This window comes from Zalophus californianus, chromosome 10 (assembly GCF_009762305.2).
Source record: "Zalophus californianus isolate mZalCal1 chromosome 10, mZalCal1.pri.v2, whole genome shotgun sequence".
Taxonomy (NCBI): Eukaryota; Metazoa; Chordata; class Mammalia; order Carnivora; family Otariidae; genus Zalophus; species Zalophus californianus.
Genome location: NC_045604.1, coordinates 52,488,923 through 52,505,742, shown reverse-complemented (window position 1 = coordinate 52,505,742; position 16,820 = coordinate 52,488,923). Strand labels below are relative to the sequence as shown.

The following is a 16,820-nucleotide window of genomic DNA, read 5'->3' as shown; positions in this document are numbered from 1 at the left end:
TTGGCATTTTTAATAACACAAATTGGCATGATATTTATAAAGTTGAAATCATTTTGTGGTAGATGAAAAGTGAAAATGCAGTTATACTTTGGATTTGGCAATACAGAATAATAAGAAACTCCTCCTGGTTGTGTATATGCTGTCATAGTTGTAAAAATGTAGCAAATTAAAGTATAGCTAAGGTGTTCATTTATCGACATCAGTTTCACACTTCGTCTGGTGCTAAGGTCACATGTAAAAACAATCATCTGCAATAGAATACTTTTCCAGTTGTTGACAGCCCATAAATTGTTTTATTAAAAAAATAATAGGCTACGGTCAACCAAACCTGTCTTCCTAATACTTGTTGACTCTTGATTGCTATATTCATTTTTTTTCTCATAACAAACAAGTAAGTGATGATTCTGTTGGAATAGGAATTAAGAGGATTGCAGATATTTTAGGGCATATATATGTTACTAGAAGAACAGCTCATGTAATACTCTTGGTAGCAGGCTGTAAATTGAATCCACCTAAAATGATCAAAAGTTAATCGAGCTACTTATCATACCTCTTAGAGTTGGTTTGAAATTGATTTTCAACAAGCCAAATTATATCCTCTATTGGAGCATGGATTTTATCACACTAGAGATGATGTCTTTTTTGAAAATAAAAAGATAATTTAGTCTTGTGACTTAGCAGTTTGGAAATTAAAGAAAATCCTTCAAAGGTAAACTAAATAGAAATTTAGTTTCTATGTGGTGGTAGTGTCAGGGGTGTGGGGTGGGGAGGAGGCAGATAAAACTCATCTTTTAAGACTTTCTTTCAAACCTCTCACAGTTACTCTCTGTTTCTGGTCAGAGTCCACTTTTGTGTGTGGCCCAACCTAACTGCTCCTTAGATGGGATAGATGCTATCAAGGACTTTGCCTACCAGTTACATACTTGGTGTTGATGGTCCATAAGGAAGGCATGTGAGAGAGACAGTGATGTTTGTCCTCTTCATAACCATGACTTCGACCCTTCTCTGATTCTCAGAAGCTAATGTAGTGATGGACATGGTAACTACTCTGGCACATTTAGCTTCTACCACACCCTGTCCTTTCCATCCTCCTCCTGGGTTGTGTATATCTTTATTTCATGGATATATGCAAGGCTGGGGCCAGAATGTGTATCAGTTGATAAAAACATTACTTTATGCAAATAATTATTCACTTTTGCTTTTATTCATGGATTAGTATAAATAAGGATAATTTAAGACACATAAGATACATGATAGGAAATTCAGAATGGAGAATTTATGTATTAAAGTGTCATCATGCTGAAAGCTCTATTCATAATGTTCATGATATCCAAAGAAAAACAGTGGTTTGTTTCATTATTTAAAGTGTACACCTGCAGAAAGATGTCTAAAATATATTTTCACCAGAACATTTAAACAGTTAAATGTGATTCTTAAGGAAAAGGGGGAATAATAATTGACATTACTGTTTTTGTTTCTTTAATGAATACTCAGTTTATCCTAGGCAGTGTGCTTATAAGTAAGCACTTTGCATGCATTATTTTATTCTAAATGACATAAATTTTACATTATCATCCCATTTTCAAGATGAGAAAACTGAAATTTAGTGAGATTAAATAACTTGTTTGGGATCCTATACATATTAAGTTGAGTAGTCAGAAATAGAACCAATGAGTTTGACTTCAAAGCCACTAATCCACCATACTGGACTGAAGATCAGAATGGGAGGTGCACCTACTGGGAAGTAAATTGCAGGTCACATTGTGAACCTCTCTGGATATTGGTGAAGTAGCTTCCCATGAAGGAGTGACTTCCTTCCTCTCCCCATTCTGATGATAACCTTTAGGATTTAAAGAGACTCTGCTTATGGGAACCTTCTACCTAAATGACCTCCTCTCTGTTTTGGTTGTGCTATAAAATGTTTCTAGCCATATTTTTTTTTTTAAGGGTTTTCACATGAACCCTTTTAACTACAGATATTTAGATGGTGAAATATTTGGCCTCTTTTTTTCCTTCTCTGTTCATTTTATTTCTTATAAAAATTCACAACCCTAATTGGAATAAGTCTAAACAGAAAATTAATATTGAAGAGAAAAATCATCATTTTACCTTCCTTTTACAGAGCATTAGCTTTGATTAAAATATTCATTGAAAGAGTGAGTGAATTTGGGACTAATCTCCCACATCTCAGGTCTAGATTCCTGAAATATATACTGTTCTTATTCTCATCAATAATTGGGAGATAATTAATTTTAGCTTTGAAAACGTGATTATTGTCTCTAGTCTAGTACACAATTTCGTTCATATTAGTCTGTTTGTAAGACTCTAGTGTACCTCCTGACCTTCAGTTATGTGAAAGGAATTAGTGAACAATATAGCAAAACATTTTATTTAGTTTATAAAGTGGAGTTCCAAAAATTGTTCCCTTAGTCAACTGAGAGCAATATGTTGGAAGAAAACTCTAGAAACACACATATGTAGAGAGCATTTAAAAGTAATCCTAGGAAGGGAAGGTTCATTAAAGTCAGGGTAAGTTGATTTTTATTTTCATTTGATTTTTTGCCCATTTATTTTTAGAAACAAATAAGGAAGATTCAAGTATGCATAGAAAAAAATTACTCAGTATTATATAAAGTTACTTTCTAGAAATTTTTAATCAATTTCCCTTTCTCTGAATCAGACTGTTGGTACCATTTAAACACAGTATGATGCCAAATGAGTAGGCAGTTTCTAGTGAATATAGTCCAATGATTTCTCTCCCTTAACATCTTGAAAAGTGTAAAAAGAGTTATCCTGTGAACCACTCAGCACATGTTTGCCCCTGAAATAGTTCAGCAGTGGCAGTAGTAACATTTTTATTGGCCATCTTTTCAAATAGCTCCTAAGTGGGAACTATTACTGTGTGGAAAGAGAACCTTTTTATTAGGGAAAACCTGGACAGTGAAGACTTTCTTCTACCTGGTACCAGATCCCCTACTAAAGGGATCTCCTACTTAGACTCTATACCAGACCATAGCTCTTTATACATTACTTTTATATTCACCTTGTTCTGTGCTCCTACCTCCCCTCAAAATTTTCTCTATCCTTAGAACCTACATTTCCTTTATAAATATAAGCTTTCTATGTATCCTCTTACTTAAGGTATGATTTTTTTTTTCAAGTTTCATTTTTATTCAGCTGTAGCACTGCATTCCTCTAAGCCATCAGAATTTCCTCTGGACTGATTTGCAATGTGTTTGGTGTTTGCTAGCAAATGTGGGACATTCCAGTTTGTGTCCTTTCTCCACATGGTATAAGATCTAATTACCACTCAGCATGAAATAGAAGTTGAAATGAAAAAGGCAGCAAGAGAAGGCCCTGGCTTAACTTAGAGCTAATCAGCGACTTCCTTCTTACATACTTCTCAGCTGCAAAGAGAAAGGGAGCTAGCACTCATTAAAGTAACTCATGTATTAAACATTTTTTTTTCTCTTCCTTGATTTTAACTGAAATGGGGGATTTGTTCAAATCTTCATGGAAGCAAGACATTAAATGACACTTTTAATTTGCACTAGTAGTCACCGATGCTTCCTTAAACTGTGCAAAATATTTTCATCATCAGGGTTGCCAGAAGTGCTCCTGTTCTATTTTCTTGACATTGAAACAGATAAAACAAATAACATTTATGGGACTCAAATAAAATCAAATGAATGATTAATCACTTTTTATAAAGCTTAGAATTCTACTCAATTTTGAGCTTTTGGATCCTGAATTTGTCTTAAAAAGAACCTCTAGATTTATCTTTAAAGCATGTGTCATCTAATATAGTAGTTTTGAGGCTTTTTATTTTCTGGAGTGAATGAGTTAGGTAGTTAACCTCTCAGGAGGAAACGATTGATATCTTTACTTTTTAAATTACTGTGGTCTGAGTTTTCACTTATCAGATTATCAAAAATTTAAGAAGTTGGATAATATGCGGTATTGGGCAGATAAGGAAAAACATCTACTCCACCAGTGTTTGGAGTATGTATCGTTACAACACCTCTGGAGGGAAAGTGCCTTCATCAAAAATGGCAATGTATATACCCTTTGACCTAGCGGTTCCACCTCTAGGAACCTGTTCTTGAACACATATGTATAAAAATGTTCCTAGTGATAATATTTGTAGTGTAAATAGAAAAATGCAGAAAAGTCATTAATAGGAGAATGTTAAACAAATCATGGTATGTCCCTATCCAGATACCTCATTCTTTTTGATAGCTGCCCTTAAAGAGAATGAAGTACACTTGCGTGTATTGATTAGGAATATTCTATAAGTTATCCTATTCCATGAAAGTAGCAGATAGTTTTCTTCTATTTGTGTTTCAAAGAACAGAGGCTAGAGATGTGTTTATACAACTTCTCTCCCTCACCTCCCTCTCCCATAAGCATATATTCACACATCTATAGATAGATAGATGGATGAAGGATACAAACGAAACTGCTGGTAGCATGTATATGGGACTATGGGCTTGGAATGGGACTATGGGCTTGGAATGGAAGGCGGATATTTTTGGTGGGGGCAGCATACTCTTTTGTGCTATTTGAGTATTTTTTTTTTTTGGCATGTGTATTTATTTTTCAATTAAAAAGAAATTTTAAATTAATGACCAGGTCTACTTTTTTCTGTTTTAGGACTCAGCCCAGGAGAGTGTTATCACTCGAGATATTCATCGTACATTTCCTGCCCATGATTACTTTAAAGATACTGGAGGAGATGGCCAGGAATCACTCTACAAGATCTGCAAGGTAGGGCCCTCCACCTCATTTTTTCTAACTTTTACAGGGCCATATTTTAGGAACCCATCTTAAAGACTTTTAGATTTTTTTCCTGTCTTTATTTCTTATTTGCACTGTGCCCTATTGATGCTGGACAGCCAAAGTCCCTTGCCAAGAACTCTCTTGCATGAGAAAGAATTCAAGAGCAAGGTGTTTAGAGAAAGGGACAAAGACTTACTAAGTCTAGAAGTAAGAAAGCTATTTCACAAAGTAGCGACCTCTCATCCTAGGTGAGGAAGAGGACCCTCTTTGCCTCTAATGAAGGTTTTAAGTTTTTAAAATTAGCTAATGGTATAGGGAGGGGCTTACTCTGTAACTTTGGGTTTATCATTTACATTGAGTGGTTAGTTTTTCCATTGTTTTAGGGTTGCAAAGTTACCTACAGGGAGCAATTTGAAGAATGTTGAGCTTTTACGAATGTCAAGCTTTTAGTGCTGGAGGGAGTGGAGTTTTATGGTTTTCCATGAATCAGATTTTGTGAATCTTTTTATGACCTGCTGGCTTTTAGGTTAAGGGTCAACCTAAAACCCAAATGACTTTACTTAGGTCAGCTTGTCTCCTGAGTCTCCCTTCCCTCCTGCCTCAGTGTTCTCTGCTCAGTACTGAGTCCTGAAGGCAACTTCTTGGCTGTGTGTTCTATGTATCCTCATTGGGGAGGGGGTGCGGTAAGGCTTCATTTTGGCTCTGCTGCTAACACAAAAGGAACAGAAAGTCCTCTCAGGTGACGTACTGAAGGCTCAGAGGAGTCCTGAGGACTGTCCTTTGGAGAAGATAATGTGACAGTTGGCTCAATTTTTGGACAATACATAAGGGTAAGAAAACACTGTGGTTTTTAAATACTAGCAAGTTCTCTAATATTATTGGTATATTTTAACTTTTGTCACATTAGACATCTTCATGCAGTTTTTGTGTCCCATTTTTAAAAATCTTTTCCCTCATTATTAATAAGGCTGGAAGAAAACTTTTTTCCTGATTTTTAGTAAATATGCTCTACATGGATATAAAAGATTCTGTTTTTATTAATGTTAATATAGTTTTGGGGCTAGATTATTAATTTTTTAGGTTATATCAGAAATGCAAAATGACTTTTTAAATCATTACCTAGAGTTAACTCATACTGTCAATACTAATTGAGGCCAAAAGCTAAAAATTACAAACAGAGTTTTGCCCTTTATCCTCAAATTTAAGATGCCTTATAAAATGTGGTGGACAACTCAACATTATCCTCACTGCCCATTACAGTAGAGATTATTACTGAAGATGAACTACACAAAAATCTTGTAATAATATGGAGAAAAAGCAAATACCATGGCTAACTTATGTTACATAATCAGTTCCTGAATAATCAAATTTATCCTTTTATTGAGTAGCAAAATTGGCCAGTAGGTATTCAGAAGTACATATCAGAGTTATTTTTATATTTACTGATTTTTTTTATATTACTTATAAAAGTACTTGCCTGCTTGTGCTAACCAAGTAGGACTGATGCTTCATTCTGCAAATGGCATAGCTTTCATTAAAATCCTTCTTGCATGTTTGTGTTTTAGCCCTCTGCCCACTCCTATTTTATCTTGTCTGTCTTTTCTTTTCTTTCCTTTTTTTCCTTCTCTCTTGATGTAGCCGTTTGGAAGATTATAAACACTGATCAGAAATCTCTTTTTATATGGATGTATCATTCAGAGCTAGAAATGCATAAATAACTTAAAATCTGAGAGTGTACTGACTTCTGGAAAGTAATACATCATCTAGTTTTAAAATATGCTACAAACCATTGAATACCATTACAAATGTATAACATATTCATTATATGAGTGTAAAAGGCAAAAGTAATTATTAAAATTTTTTTCTACCAATTTTGAAATTCTGTAAGCTAATCAGCTTCTGTCATGTGTAGGGAAGATGTCAAAATTTATGTAGTTTCCTAGTTTATGGGGAAGGGTCTGACATGATATATGGGAGAACATTTTCCCCCTCACATTCAACATATTTTCAGCCAATCAGTAACTTTTCCTTCAGTTTTTCTCTGCCTGATACTAGGAAGTTTTTTCACATAACTAAAACAGATGGTTTTATGTGCTTTCAGCCTCTGACTTACAATTTTGCTCCCTTGTAGTAAAAATAGTAGTCCCCTCATTATACAATATTTACGGGAGAAATGTCTGAACCATTACCAAACACAAAGATAAAATTTAAATAGTTGGTACGTTTAAGTAGTTGATATCTTTGATATTACAGATAATAATCCAACCTTGCTTTGATATTGCAGACAATAATCCAACCTTGAATTTCATTAGACAGTACTCCTTAGTACATTCACACAGCTCATGTAGCCATGTTAGATTATCAATGTATATTTGCAACATGATTAGACAGTTTTAAAGCTCTTTCTGAGTAAAGAATATTGCAACAGTGTAGCTCTAAAATACCTTATAACTGCTGAATATTTTAAATTACACTACATTTTGTAAAAATATGTTGGGGCGCCTGGGTGGCTCAGTTGGTTAAGCGACTGCCTTCGGCTCAGGTCATGATCTCAGGGTCCTGGTATCGAGCCCCACATCGGGCTCCCTGCTCGGCGGGAAGCCTGCTTCTCCCTTTCCCACTCCCCCTGCTTGTGTTCCCTCTCTCGCTGTCTCTCTCTCTGTCAAATAAATAAATAAAAGCTTTTAAAAAAATAAATAAATAAATTTTGTAAAAATGTGGAAAACAAAAGAATCATATTAAAAGCATTTCAGAATTCAAGGTGGTAAATAAAGGTTGCTAAAGCTTATAATGTTGTACTAAAATATGTATTACCTAAACGTAATTTTACAACACCCTTAGATATTGGGGAAGACCAGAAATGAGTATATCAGAATATGTTGGAGAAACGAAAATTTGCTGTGTTCCTAAATGACACAATTCCTTCTCTTCTTGATCTATTATTTAGTAGTTTAGGGCTCATGCAGGGAAATCTCAGGTGGTGATGATAACTCACAAATAGGAAAGCATACTTAATGATACTTCAGAATTGAATATTCATCTCAAGTTTGTGTATATACTTTCCTTTGCTTTTTCTATCCAATTTGAGCTATAGTCTTTCATTTTAGGACTTTCATCCCATATCCCCAAAAGTTGCTCTGTGTAAGAAGGCCACTGAATGTGGTCCACCTGTTCTATCATTTTTATCTCTAGAATCATATCCAACATCATACCTCACACTCTCAGCAATATACCTTTGAATTTCCATCCTGGATACTTTGTACAAACCGGAAACATTACTAATACCTTGATTAAAAAGGCTTCTTCTTTATCAGTTCTTTTTTTTTTTTTTCCCCTTAATCTTTTTCTTGTCTTACTGCACTGGCCAGAACCTCCATTGTAAGTGTTAAAATGAAGCAATCATAGTGGACATCCTTGTCTTGCTCCCAATTATAAAAGAAATGCATCTAATGATTTACCACTAAGAATGATATATCTTATTCACATTAGCAACACACTTATAGACCTTTTTTTATGCAGTGCCTTCCATCTGTTATATTAATTTCAAATTTACAAAGTACTTTCACATATATTACCTCATTTATTTCTGACAACTTCTTATCACTGGAGCCTATACTAGAAATATAATATGCTGTGCTCTTAAATTGAGACAAATTATTAAGAGAATTTCAATTATAATAAGTGTGGATATCAATTTTGGTTTCAAGGATACAGAAGTCTGACTTTGTAGTTGAAAAGTTTTCTGTGGCTCTGGTGAAATGAGAAATGATCTGAACTGTCAGGTTAGAGGGAGGACTGTTAAAAACTTGCTGTCATGTTTTAATGGCCCTGTCAATTTCCGTTTTTGCCTCTTAATATCTTTTTCAGAGTAGGAGGAAATTGAAATGGTTCAAAGATTCTCCTGTTGTCATAAATTTATGTGTGGAACTTAAACTGAAAGTGTAATAGAATTCACAGGATTCTGAAAATGATAAGTTTAGGGGTCTCCTACCTCCCTCCATCCCTCCCTTCATCCTTCCTTCCTTCTTGTCTTTCCTATTAGTCAAGTCAGTAACATTTTAAAATAGTGTCCTTGAAAGGAGGAAAAAAATACTAGCTCCCCAAGTATCTTTAGCACTTTTCTAGTTTAAATATGATATAAAATCTATTTTGAGTTGGGAGACAGGTTGGCACAGTTTAAAGGACTGAACATCAGGAAATCTGGTTCTTGATTCTTTTCTTAAGCAGACCTAAGACTATGGGAAAATCACTTTTTGGATTTCCTCCTCATTAAGGCTATGGGGTCTGATATGATTATACTGATTTCCAATTCCAATTCGCAGTGATTCTTAAGTGTTTAAATTTTTTTTCTTAAAATATAACAGATGAGTGCAGAACTTAACAATTCCTGTGTCAGGAATAATATATATAAAATATAGCTCTGTCTCTCAATACCAGAGCTATAAGTGAGTATGAGTATGATTTAACATTGAAGACTTCACCTGGCTTTCTGTCGTCTTTGGGTGTGTGTTTCATGCACACATGAAATGGAATACATTTAGTGATTTACTTTGAGATACACATCTCTTTAAATACCTAAGACCAGTCAGTCAGTCAGAGTAACCAGTTAAAATATTGTTCACAACAGTATAGATTGAAGAGACTCTTGGTGTGCAATTTAATTTGGGGCATATTGCCTTTTCTAATTTTCTTATTAGAGCAACTGTTTTCTGAAAAAGAGTCTACTGTTGTGAATTGAATGGGAGGAATTGAATATATTACATAAAGATCAATACCTTTGTTCATCTGGGTTAATAATTTGATCATATAGTGGTTTGTGGAAGGACAAAAATAAACTTAATTCTTGTTTTATCAAATATTATTCTCAAAACTAGATTGGATTTAATGTAAGAACTAAAACTTTTCAGGTATTATTTTGATACCTGCTATTTTTGAGTAACCTGCTACATGATTTTGAAGAATGCAAATGATCACTGACTTTTGTAAAGTTAGATATAATTATTTATATTGTTTTCTCGAGTTGCTTATTAGTGGTTATAGGGATGAATTATTTTTCACTGAGTTGATTATATTTTCAGTATAAGTTTCTATTTGACTACCCATAATACAGCTCTCTTTTTGGCGTGCCTGAATGATTCCTTGCTTGTATGACAGCATTTACCAAACACATTATAGGCCACTCCCATAGGGCAGGTTGAATTTCTTGCATTTTATAGATGAATGCCAGAGAAGTTAAATTATTCACCTAAAATTATATAGCCACTAAATGGAAGAGACTAACTTGAACCCAGATCTGTTAGCTTAAAATTCTGTGGTATTTCCATGCCACTATTATGATTGTACATTTGTAATGAAGATGAAAAATTTTGATTATTAAATACCTTCTGTTTACCAGAAACTGCGCTAAGTGTTTTAACATGTATCATGTTACATAGTTTTGACAATTATCCTGGAAATAAAAACTATATCTGCATTCTTTTTTTTAAAAGGTTTTTTAATTTATTCATTTGAGACACAGAGATACAGAGAGAGAGAATATGAGCAGGGGGAGAAGCAGAGGGAGGGGGAGAAGCAAGCCCCCGCCAAGCAGGGAGCCCGATGCGGGGCTTGATCCCAGGACCCTGGGATCATGACCTGAGCTGAAGGCAGACGCCTAACCATCTGAGCCACCCAGGCGCCCCTGTATCTGCATTCTTATAATTAGGCAAACAAATTCTCAGGAAGACTAAGCATTTATTCATGTCACACAGATAAGAAATTATGAAACTGATATTCCTTTCTAGGTAGGTCTGTCTAATGGCAGGTCCATGTTATTTGTATTATGGTGGCTTTTCTTCATTTTAAATGGACAGTATTTAAATAGCAAGTGATTTAACATCATCAATGTAAGCTAAAGCTAGAGGACTAGAAAATATTTTTCTGTCAAGCTAAAAACTTAAATGCAAAGAAGAAAATGACCTTATTTGCCTATACATATAAACGTCTTATTAAAAATAATAATAATGGGGCGCCTGTGTGGCTCAGTTGGGTAAGCATTTGCCTTCAGCTCAGGTCATGATCCTGGGGTCCTGGGATCGAGCCCCACATCCAGGCTCCCTGCTCAGCAGGAAGTCGGCTTCTTCCCTCTCTGCCCCTCCCCGTCCGCTCATGCTCTGTCTCTTGTTTTCTCTCTCTCAAATAAATAAAATCTTTAAAAATAATAATAATAAAGAAAAGATCAGGGGCACCAGTGGGGTCTTCACCGGTGTACTGAGAGTTACCCAAGCTCCTAGTCCAGGTAAATGTTTTAATTATTTTTTAAAATTTTTATGTATTTTTAATTCCAGCTAATTAAAATACAGTGTTATATTAGTTTCAGGTGTATAAATAGTGATTCAGCAATTCTGTACATTACTCAGTTCTCATCATGATTAAATGTACTCTTAATCTCCTTTGTCTGTTTCACCCATCCCTCCACCCACCTCCCCTTTGGTAACCATCAGTTTGTTCTCTATATTTAGGAGTCTTCGTTTGTTTGTCTTTTGTTCTTGTTGTTCATTTGTTTTGTTTCTTAAATTCACATATGAGTGACATTTCATTTAGTATTATACCCTTGAAATCCAGACATTTTGTTGCAAATGGAAGATCTCATTCTTTTTTATGTATTTCAATTATGTTTTTGCTAAGATAGCCAGTGCAAGATTACTCAGAAGATAGACCAAGGACATGCTTTGGGGCACCACAAAAGAAAAATGAGTTCATCTTTAATGATCATGTCTAGAATTTTATAATCTGAAATTCTAGAAAGAAGTTATGTTATTTTTAGCATGCCTGTAAATTTTTATTCCTTTTTTAAAGATTATTTGAAGTACATTTGGAGAATGGACACCTTTAGTGATTAGGGCCTTTAATGATTTAAATAAGACCTTATGGACTTCTAGGGGTGCCTGGGTGGCTCAGTCAGTTGAACGTCTGGCTCTTGGTTTCCGCTCTGGTCGGAGTCTCGGGGTCGTTGGATCGAGTCCTGCATCAGGCTCCGACTTAGTAGGGAGTCCGCTTGAAGATTCTTTCTCTCCTTCTCCCTCTGCCCCTCCTCCTGCTCATGCTGTCTCTCTCTCTCTCAAATCAATAAATAAATCTTAAAAAAGAAAAGACCCTAGGGACTTCATTTTTTTTAAAGGTTTATTTATTTGAGAGGGAGAGGGAGAGGAGCCTGATGCAGGGCTGGATCTCAGGACCCTGAGATGATGACCTGAGCTGAAATCAAGAGTCTGACCTTTAATCAACTAAGCCACCCAGGTGCCCCTACCCTAGGGACTTCTAATAATAATAAATAGAAATTGAGTATCACAGAAAACATGTATTTTTCTTGTAGCTGATTATAAGACGGCAGTCTTCTTTTTTCCACCAGTTTTAACAAGAAAAAGTTGACATCACTGTATAAGTTTAAGATGTACAGCATGATAGTTTGATTTACATATATTGTGAAATGATTATCACAGGTTTAGTTAGTATCTATCATCTCATATAGGTACAATAAAAAAAGAGAAAAAAAATGTTCTCCTTGTGATGAGAACTCTTAGGATCCACTCTCTTAACAACTTTCCCATATTCCATAAAGCGTGTTACCTGTCATCATCATGCTCTACATTACATCCCTAGTATTTATACATCTTGTAACGGCAAGTTTCTACCTTTTGACCACCATCATCCAGTTTCCTGTCTCCCCACCACCTGCCTTTGGTAACCACAAATCTGATCTCTTTTTCTATGAGTTTAGTGTTATGTTTGTTTTTTCTTTAGATTCTACATGTAAGTGAGATCATATGGTACTTGTCTTTCTCTGACATATTTTACTTAGCATAATGCCTTCAAGGTCCATCCATGTTAGGCCTTCATCTTTATAAAGAATGGTTTCCTTAAAATCACCTTACATCTCATTGTTACCATTAAAAAAAAACTTTAATAAATATAACATTTAATATACATATAGAAAAGTGCACAGATATTGAGAATATAACTTAGTGAATTTTTACCAAGTATATATAATCACTATAGAATAAAGATAGGGAATTTTCCTAGCATTCCAGAAGCTTTCCTTTATTTCTTCTACCAGTGGTTGCCTCCCCCAAAGGTAACCACGATTCTGATATATATTGCTATACATCAGTATTACGTCTTTTTGAAATTTAAAAAGTGACGGTTGTGTGTTTGTTCCCATTGTCTATGAAGTTAATCCATGTTATCGTATATGGCAGTAGTTTATTTTATTGCTACTTAATATTCCATGATATAAATATACTAAAATACAGTGTCCATTTTATTCTTGGTAGGCATTTGGTTTGTTTTCAGTTAGAAATAATATTGGTATGTACATGCTTGTATTAATAGTGTTTTCTTAAACATATGTATTTGTTTCTGTTAGGTATAGACCACGAATGAAATTTCTGGGTCAAAGTGTATAGACATGTTCACCTTCAGCAGATATTGCTAAATAGGTTTTCAGTTTTAGAATTTATATTTCAACCAGCAATGTGGAAGAGTTCCAGCTGTGCTCTATATTTTCACCAACACTTGGCCAACTTTTAAATTTTAACCATTTTGGTGGATGTGTAGTAGTATCTCATTGTGGTTTCATATGCATTTTCCTTATGATTTCAGAAGATGAGCACTTTCCACATGCTTATTGTCCATTAGGATAACCTCTATCATGACAAACTTGTTTGCCGTTGCTTATTTTTACAATTGGGTTTTCATTACTGCTTTGTAGGAGATTTTTTTGTGTGCATCGTAAGTATGAGTCCTTTTTTAGGTATATGTATAGCTAATATCTTCTCTATGGCTTGCTTTTTTACTCTATTAATAGTGTCTCTTGATGAACAGATGCTATTAACTTTTTAAAGGCCCAATTTATTAACTTTTTATTTTATGGTTAGTATATTTGTGTCTTGTTTAAGAAATATTTGTTTAACACAAAGTCATGAAAATATTTTGTGATGTAATCTACAAATTTTATTCTTTTGCTTTTTACACTAAGGATTATCTGTTTACAGTTTATTATTGTATGAGGTAGAAGTCAAGGTTCATTTTCTTTCCATATGTATCTCTAATTGATCCAGCATTATTTTTAAACAACCATTCTTTCTGCACTTTATTGCTGCAGTATCCTTGTCATAAATCTGAACCATGTATATGTGGGTGTGTATCTGGACCATTTTTTTAAAATTCTTTTTATAATTAATTTTTTTATACATTTGATATGTAACATTGTGTAAATTTAAGGTGTACAGTGTATTCATTTGATTATATTTTGTAATGTGATTGCTATTGTAGTGATATTTAGCACCTCTACCATATTACATAATTATCCTGTCCTTTCAGTGGTTGGAATACTTAAGTTTTAATTTCTGAGCAAGTTTGATTATTGTAGTACAATATTATTGACTATATTTATTACACTATTCAATCTCTTATTTACTACTTGTTCTAAGTTTGTACCCTTAAAGAATCAGTCTTATCCCCTGCCTCCATCCCCTGATAATTACCATTTTACTCTCGTTTTTTTACAAGTTTGACTTTTTTAGTTACACATATAAGTCATATCATACAGTACTTGTCTTTCCCTGTTTGACTTAACTCACTTAGCATAATGCCCATCCATGTTGTCATAAATGACAGGATATCCTCCTTTCTCATGGCTGAATAATATTCCATTGTTTGTGCGTATGTATATATACATATATATATACACACCACATTTTCCATTCATCTATTGATGGGTATTTAGGTTGCTTCCATATCTTAGCTTTTGTGAATAATGCTACACTAAACATTGGTGTGCCTATATCTCTTTGAAATCCTGTTTTCATTTTTGGACCATTCCATTCCATTGATCTACTTGTCTGTCTTTGTACCAGTGTCACACTATTAGAATTACAACAGCTTAACAATAGGTCTTTTTTATATTAGCATTTTATTCTATTTAAAGCCTTTTCTTAAAGAATCTCTACTTTGCTTCTAAAAAAAAAAATCTTATAAGGCAGCAGGATGGGTGATACTATTATCATTTCAAAGATAAGAACAATTTATGCCCACAGTTACTTATCTGGATTTAGACAAATCCAGTGTTTTTCTTTTTTTGTAGTTTCAAGTTTTTATTTAAATTCCAGTTCACATTCAGTGTAATACTAGTTTCAGGTGTAGAATTTATTTTTTTATTTATTTTTTATTTTTTATTATGTTAATCACCATACATTACATCATTAGTTTTTGATATAGTGTTCCATGATTCATTGTTTGCATATAACATCCAGTGCTCCATTCAGTACATGCCCTCTTTAATACCCATCACCAGGGTAACCCATCCCCCCATCCCCCTCCCCTCTAGAACCCTCAGTTGGTTTTTCAGAGTCTCTCATGGTTCGTCTCCCCCTGAAACAAATAATACATTATATGTTTAAAAGAAAAAAAAAAAGAAGAAGATAGTAGTCAGGTGTAGAACTTAGTGATTCATCACTTACATACAGTGCCCAGTGCTCATCACAACAAGTGCCCTCCTTAATCCCCATCACCCACTTAATCTATCCCCTTGCCCACCTCCCCTCTGGTAACCATCAGTTTGTTTTCTATAGTTAAGAGTTTTTTTGCCTCTCTGTCCCCCCCTTCATGTTCATCTGTTTTGTTTCTTAAATTACACATATGAGTAAAATCTTATGGTATTTGTCTTTCTCTGACTGACTTATTTTGCTTAGCATAATACTCTCTAGCTCCATCCACATTGCTGCAAGTGGCAAGGTTTCATTCTTTTTTATGGCTGAGTAATGTTCCTTTGCATATATACACCACATCTTCTTTATCCATTCATCAGTTGATGGACATTTGGGCTCTTCCCGTAATTTGGCTATTGTTGATAACAGTGCTATAAACATTGGGGTGCGTGTGTTCCTTTGTATCTGTTTTTGTATCCGTTGGGTGAATACCTAGTAGTGCAATTGCTGGAACATAGGGTAGTTCTATTTTTAACTTTTTGAGGAACCTCCATACTGTATTCCAGAGTGGCTGCACCAGTTTGTATCCCCACCAGCAATATAAGAGGGTTCCCCTTTTTTTGCATCCTTGCCAACATCTGTTGTTTTTGTGTTGTTAATTTTAGCCATTCTGGTGAGGTGATTAACAATAGGTTTTATTATCTGATAGTTTTTGGCCTACAGCTTCGTTCTACTTCAAAATTAGTCTTACAATCTTGGCCCTTCATACTTTCATATGTTAGAATCAAGTTGACAATTTTTGAGAAAAAAGAAAAACTTCCATAAGGATTTTGATTGATACTGTATTGAATCAATACTTTATCAATTTTCTTAGTTTTTTCAAAGAGCCAACTTTTGGCTTTGTTGATTTTATCTATTATATGTTTGCTTTCTATTTCATTGATATCTGCTCTTTTTTGTTTATTTTTATTTATTTTTAAGATTTTATTTACTTGAGAGAGAGAGAGCGAGATCTCAAGAGAGAGTACAAGCAGGGGGAACAGCAGAGGGAAAGGGAGAAGCAGACTTCCCACTGAGCAGGGAGCATGACGTGGGGCTCAATCTCAGGACCCCAAGATCATGATCTGAGCTTAAGGCAGATCTTAACCGACTGAGCCACCCAGGTGCCCCTCATTCATATCTGCTCTGATTTTTATTTCATTTATTCCATTTTAAGTTTAATTTGCTGTTTTTTTCTAGCTTCTTAAGATACATGCCTAAATCGATAATTTTTTAGCCTTTCTTTTGTTCTAATAGGTGTAGAAAAGGCTACAAATTGTTCTTAGATACTGCTTTCGATGCATTTTTACAAAGTTGTTTTTCTGCATTAAAGCTGTAATTTTTAGTATCACCTGGGTGGCTCAGTTGGTTAAGTGTCTGCCTTCGGTTCAGGTCATGATCTCTGGGTCCTGGGATCAAGCCCTGTATCGGGCTCCCTGATCAGCGGGTAATATGCTTTTCCCTCTCCTTCTGCCTTGGCCCACCATTTGTGCTCTCTCTCTCTCTCAAAAAAATAAAATCTTTAAGAAACTAATT

The 16,820-nt window shown here is 34.6% G+C and overlaps 1 protein-coding gene across 5 annotated transcripts in view; it reads left to right on the top strand.

The window, feature by feature from the left end:
• The window catches only part of RABGAP1L (RAB GTPase activating protein 1 like), a 758,983-nt gene that overhangs the window by 431,808 nt on the left and 310,355 nt on the right, over window positions 1–16,820 (top strand). For all 5 annotated transcript variants that reach the window (XM_035722282.1, XM_027611227.2, XM_027611226.2 and 2 more), the window contains one exon: window positions 4,654–4,767. In XM_035722282.1, the coding sequence (XP_035578175.1) occupies window positions 4,654–4,767 (114 nt within the window). The remainder of the gene's footprint in view (window positions 1–4,653; window positions 4,768–16,820) is intronic.